General features: G+C 35.2%; 1 protein-coding gene across 2 annotated transcripts; it reads left to right on the forward strand.

The window, feature by feature from the left end:
- Positions 1-1,318: 1,318 nt before the first annotated feature.
- Positions 1,319-4,108, forward strand: LOC110690939 (cysteine-rich receptor-like protein kinase 10). 2 transcript variants are annotated; one of them, XM_021867854.1, is made up of 7 exons: positions 1,319-1,755; positions 1,848-1,976; positions 2,102-2,244; positions 2,521-2,731; positions 2,854-3,091; positions 3,174-3,268; positions 3,420-4,107. In XM_021867854.1, exons 1-7 carry the CDS (start codon positions 1,404-1,406, stop codon positions 3,425-3,427), a joined length of 1,176 nt encoding a protein of 391 aa, XP_021723546.1. In that variant the 5' UTR covers positions 1,319-1,403; the 3' UTR covers positions 3,428-4,107. The 2 variants fall into 2 exon arrangements, with proteins under 2 accessions (XP_021723546.1, XP_021723545.1); XM_021867853.1 differs by having other exon boundaries at positions 3,174-4,108.
- The last annotated feature ends 2,414 nt before the right edge of the window (positions 4,109-6,522 follow it).

The following is a 6,522-nucleotide window of genomic DNA, read 5'->3' on the forward strand; positions in this document are numbered from 1 at the left end:
TAAATTTATAACTATATACATTGGACAAGGCTGAACTGAATACGTTGGAGCTAAACTGGACTGAATAGTTTATAAAAGAAGGAAATTAGGAACTGGATTGAACTAAAATAAACTGAAAATAAGCTAAATAGAACAAACACTTACTCCCTTAGTATGTAAAAACAAAGGATGTAAAAAAAAAATACATTACGAGTAAAAAAAGTGGTAATGGGGTGCGACCGTATGAGTGTAAAGGAATCCTTTTTTGTAAACAATTACTTATTCAATTTACAAGTTACATTTCTTTCTTCCTTTCACTTCTTTCTCAAAGTGTCTAACCTGATTCATAAGAAAATTTAGGTTTCATGAGACATACTTGAAATTTTATAACATAAATAGTAATTTTCTTAGAGAATTTGCATGTTCAAATTCTGTTTACCAATAGGCTCCTTTGCATTTTGGGTTCAAGAACTAAACTAGAGCTTAAATCGGGCTTAATTAAAAAACTAGTCTCGCCTTTAAAAATTGATTTCTTAGAAGTTTCTACTCAACTTTCTATGCATCAGATTAATTGACTACCTCCGTTTCATATTATTTGTAACAATTTGACATAAATTAGAAAGGAAAAATATCTAATTGTTTCAAATAATATGAAACGGATGTAGTACTTACGATTTTAAAAATAGTAATGGCGCAATTGTCAACTGAAAATAGTACAGAGTAGTGGCCCAATTTTCAACTAAAAATAGTAATGGCGCAATTTTCATAACTATACACAATGTTATACACCTGTGCCAAGTATTACATTGGAAAATAATGCACGCAAGTAGGCAACTAATTTCAAAGTTCAAACTTCAAAGATAAAGGGGACCTTAAACCTGTCTCTTTTAAAGAATGATGGACTAAACTATTAAGCTTGTGTAAAGCTTCAATGGAATATACCGTTATCAATCTCATGAAATTCTTGCTATTTCTAGTACAACTGTTTTTTATACTAGAGTCTACTATGGCGAGGCAGCCGATGGAATTAAAAACATCATGGATCAGGTCAGGTTACTGGTTAACAGTGAGTGCAAATCCGGCTCCTGACATTGATTCTTCTCTCTTCACCCACCTCTATTGTGGTTTCGCCGGCTTAAACTCCACCACTTACCACGTCTCCATCCCTCCATCCGACCTCCAATACTTCGCTTCGTTCACCTCCACTGTTAAACGAAAAAACCCTTCAATCCAAACACTTCTTTCCATAGGAGATCATGGGATCAAACACACCTTCTTCTCTATGATCTCCAATTCTTCCTCTAGGAAGGCTTTTATCAACTCTTCCATTCAAACAGCCTTAACTTATGGTTTCAATGGTTTAGACATCTGTTGTTTTCTGCCCAACACCACCTCTGACTCCATAAACATGGCAAAACTCTTCGATGAGTGGCGGAAACAAGATTTTGATAGGGATGCCTTACCATGGCTGGGTATGGACCCTTCTAAATCCAAAGGATAACCAGATTGGAGCTCCGGCTTCAGGTCCAGGGATCAATTCAGATGGGTCACTGGGCTACCGATGGATCAAGAGCTTTGTGAAGAGTTATGCAGCTAAGAGCTTGTACAACTCTACTAATGTCGAGAATACTTGCTCATTCGGGTCTTTCTGGGTGGGGTTCGACGATGTGGAAGCAATCAAAACTAAGGTTTTGTATGCTAAGAAGAAAGGCCTTCGTGGGTACAATGTCTTTCAAGTTGCTAATGATGATAACTGGGTTCTCTCTCAGGCTGCAGGTAATTCAAATTGTATGGTACAGCATTCTGAATAATTTATTTCATATGTTAAAACTGTAGAAACACAAAATAACACGGAGTATGTTTATCAGCTGATATAGCAGGTGGGAATCAGCTCAATAAAAGGCTGGTTTTAGTTAAGGTGTTGATTCCTGTGGCCTGTATCTGCTGTTTCAGTTTAATCTTCTATTTTCTCAGAGAAAGACTGCTTAATTACACCAGTAAGTACAGTTAAAGCATGACAGGCTTAGCAGCATGAATTTAGGAAATCGGGAGATTTTAATATAAGATAACAAAACAATCATATTAATATTTTTAATTTCTGTTTGGGGTACTGTGTTCACAGGATCTGTAAGGACTGACACTCAAAACTTCAGTTACGATTCACCAGACATGAAAGCATTCAATTTCAAGGATATAAATGCTGCCACAGATAAATTTTCATTTCACAAAAAGCTTGGAGAGGGTGGGTATGGACCAGTTTACAAGGTATGCAAACTAGGCATTGCTTCAGTAATCAGTATCTGAGTCTTAGATTATCAGAGTATATTTTTAACTCTCTGTCTCAGGGATAGAGGGAGAGGAAATACCTACCAAAACAAAGAAAAAACTGAAACCAATAGTGTAGGTCAGGTCAATTTGATTCTCATAAGCGAATAAGGCTGTGTTTAGTTGAATGGAAAATTCTTTCGAGAAAAATTAATTTCCCTCCTCATCCTTCTCACATAAAATACAGCCAAAGTAACATCTTATCCTCTATTACAGGGAAAATTAAAGACAGGACAGGAAATTGCAGTAAAGAGACTTTCAAAAGCATCACGCCAAGGATTTGAGCAGTTCAAGAATGAAGTTATGCTCACTGCAGGACTTCAGCATATAAACTTAGTTAAGGTGATGGGATTTTGCGTGGAAAGAGAAGAAAAGATGCTTATTTATGAATACCTTCCAAATAGCAGCTTGGATTATTATCTCTTCGGTATAGCTTTTGTTTGATTAAGTTCACCGATGACAACAAATCTAGTCAAAGAACTGCTGAAAACATGGACATAATGTTTCTACCAGCTTATTGATTCTTCTGTGTCTTTCAAATCATTACAGATCCTGTGAAAAGTTTGCAGCTTGACTGGGGAAAGCGTGCTCACATCATTGAAGGAATTATTCAAGGCCTTTTGTACCTGCAAGAATACTCAAGGCTAACGATCATACATCGAGATCTAAAAGCTAGTAACAATTTACTTGACAAAGATTTAAATCCTAAGATTTCAGACTTTGGCATGGCAAGAATATTCCAAACAGATGAATATGAAGCAAATACAAGCAAGATTGTAGGAACATAGTGAGTATATGGTTAAGCCTGTATTCTTGTTCTTCACCAATTATTTAGGTCATACTCTGACAAATTAATCATATTTTGGCAGTGGATATGTCCCTCCGGAGTATGTAAAACAAGGAGTATACTCAAGAAAACATGATGTTTATAGCTTTGGAGTGCTGCTGCTACAAATCATAAATGGTAAGAGAAATAACCAATTCTATGGTGCTAATGAAGGATACAACCTCTTGGAATATGCAAGTAATTAAGCAGCCAACTAAGTTATATAGTGAGATTTAAATCCTGTATATGAAAAATTTAATTTTGAAAAATATATATGGTTGTTGAATAGGCATATGAATTGTGGAAAGAAGATGAATGCAAGGAGTTTGCGGATCCATCATTAGATGATTCAAATTCAAAATATAAGCTAATGAGATGTATGCAAGTAGCTCTACTATGCGTTCAAGAAAAGCAGGAGGATAGACCATCCATGTTGGAAATTTCAGCCATTCTCAATAACAAAATTGAACACATTATGATTCCAAAAAGGCCGGCGTATTCCACCAAACCAGATGCAGAGTCAAGTCAAGCAACTCCATGCTCACAACATTTGAATTTTTGTAATCTTGATTCAGTATTATCTGAGCTTGAAGCTCGATAATGTTCCATTGCCCTGCACCCCCCCCCCAAAAAAAAAAAAAAAGAAAAAAAAAAAACCCACCAAAATTATACTCATTTTAGTTTGTTTTTAGAACTCAATTTAAAATTACTTCTGAGTTAGCAGGAGTATAAATGTAATATTTTATTAATCCCTCTAGCATGCAAAAAATCCTAAAGACATCACTGATCCAACTCATGCAGAGGGAAATTCTTTACTTCAAAGGTTTAAAAAAAGAATTCTTAAATTCATTTATGTGTGTAGAGGCAGAAAAGACCATACATATATGTTACAAAGCCCTTGATGTTATTACAAGTTAGCCTTACAAAAATTTAACTAATCAGACAAGCAATGCAATGTCGTTTGGAACCATATGTGATCATTATATGTTGTCATAAATGTTCGTAGTAGACTTGAGTTCTTTAAATTGGTGCAAGTTGTAAACCGTTAAATTGGTCGTTTTAAAGGCAAATAGGATAGTTCCACCCACCCAATTGGTCTCCCAGAGGGTATTAGAGACCATGGTAACATTTCGACAAATTTTATTTTTGGGCGAAAAAAAGTAAAAAATTCCAAAATTGAAGACTAATATCCATGCTTTTTGAGAAATTTCGAAGGTTTCGGGGGGGCTGGTGTCGAAAAGAAATGAGATTTTACGGGATACATCTCGAGGTCATATAATGCCGTTTGGAACCACAAATGATCATTATATTTTTGTCATAAATGTTCGTGGTAGGCTTGAATTAATGAAAATCGGTGCAATTTGTAAACCGGTAAATTGGCCGTTAAAAGGCAAATTGGTTGGTTCCATCCACCCAATTGGACTCCCAGAGAGAATTAGGGATCATGGTAAACATTTCGGAAATTTTTATTTCTGGGCGAAAAAAAGTCAACAAATTCTAAAACAGAATTCCACGCTTTTTGAGAAATTTGGGATGTTTCGAGGCACGGTGTCGAAAAGTTTTAAGATTTAAGGGAATAAGTCTCGGGGTCATATAATGTCGTTTGAAACCATATATTATCATTATATGTTGTAAAAAATGTTCGTAATAGGCTTGAGTTATATTAATCAGTGCAAGTTGTACACCGGTAAATTGGTCATTTAAAGAATAGGAAGGTTCCAGGTTCCACCCACCCAATTGGACTCCCGGAGGATATTAAAACCATGGTAAACATTTCGGCAATTTTTATTTCCGAACGAAGAAAAGTAAAAAATTCCAAAATAAAGGCTAATATCCACACTTTTTGAGAAATTTGGGAGGTTTTGAGGCTCGGTGTCGAAAATCCTTTAGATTTTAGGGGACACAACTCGGGGTCATATAATGCCGTTTGGAACCATATATGATCATTATATATTGTCATAAATGTTTGTGATAGACTTGAGTTAATGAAATCGACACAAGTTATAAACTAGTAAATTGGCTGTTTAAAGGCAAATTAGATGGTTTCACCAACCCAATTGGACTCCCGGAGGATATTAGAAACCATGGTAAACATTTTGGCAATTTTTATTTCAATACGAAAAAAAAATCAAAAAAATCAAAAATTAAAGGCTATATCCACGCTTTTAGAGAATTTTTGGAGTTTTCGAGGACCGATGTTGAAAAGTCTTGAAATTCTATGGAATACATCTCGGGGTCATATAATGTCGTTTGGAACCATATATGATCGTTATTTTTTGTCATAAATGTTCGCGGTAGGCTTGAATTAATGAAATCAGTGCAAGATGTAAATCAGTAAATTAGCCGTTAAAAGGCAAATTGGATGGTTCCATCCACCAAATTGGAATCCCAGAGGGTATTAGGGACCATGGTTAACATTTCAATAATTTTTAATTTCGAAGAAAAAAAAGTCAAAAAATTCTAAAATTGAAGGCATATCCACGTTTTTTGAGAAATTTTGGAGGTTTCGGGCCTGTGTCGAAAAGTTTTGAAATTTTAGGAGATATATCTCGAGGTCATATAATGTCGTTTGGAACCATATATATGATAATTATTTGTTGTTATAAATGTTCGCAGTAGACTTGATTTTATGAAATTGGTGCAAGTTGTACACCGATAAATTGGTTGTTTAAAGGCAAATTGGATGGTTCCACCCACTCAATTGGACTCCCGGCAGGTATTAGAGACCATGGTAAACATTTCGGCAATTTTTATTTATGGGCAATAAAAAATCAAGAAATTTCAAAATTGAAGGCTAATATCCACGCTTTTTGAGAAATTTTGGAGGTTTCGGGGCCGGTGACAAAAATTCTTGAAATTATTAGGGATATATCTCGAGGTCATATAATGTCGTTTGGAACCATATATGATCATTATTTGTTGTTATAAATGTTCGTGGTAGGCTTGAGTTAATGAAATTAGTGCAAGTTATAAACCGAAAAATTGGTCGTTTAAAGGCAAATTGGATTGGTTCCACCCACCCAATTGGACTCCCGGCGGGTATTAGGGACCATGGTAAACATTTCAGCAATTTTTATTTCCAGGCGAAAAAAAGTAAAAAAAAAAATTCCAAAATTGAAATCCACGCTTTTTTGAGAAATTTAGGATGTTTCGAGGCCCGTTGTCGAAATTTTTTGAGATTTTAGGGTATACATCTCGGGGTCATATAATGCTATTTGGAACTATATATAATCATTATAGGTTGTTATAAATGTTCGTAGTAGGCTTGAGTTAATTAAATTAGTACAAGTTATAAACCGGTAAATTGGCCGTTTAAAGACAAATAGGATGGTTCTACCCACCCAATTGGTCTCCCAAAGGATATTACGGACCATGGTAAACATTTCGGCAAT

The sequence above is a fragment of the Chenopodium quinoa genome, unplaced genomic scaffold, assembly GCF_001683475.1.
Source record: "Chenopodium quinoa cultivar QQ74 unplaced genomic scaffold, ASM168347v1, whole genome shotgun sequence".
In the NCBI taxonomy this organism is placed as follows: Eukaryota; Viridiplantae; Streptophyta; class Magnoliopsida; order Caryophyllales; family Amaranthaceae; genus Chenopodium; species Chenopodium quinoa.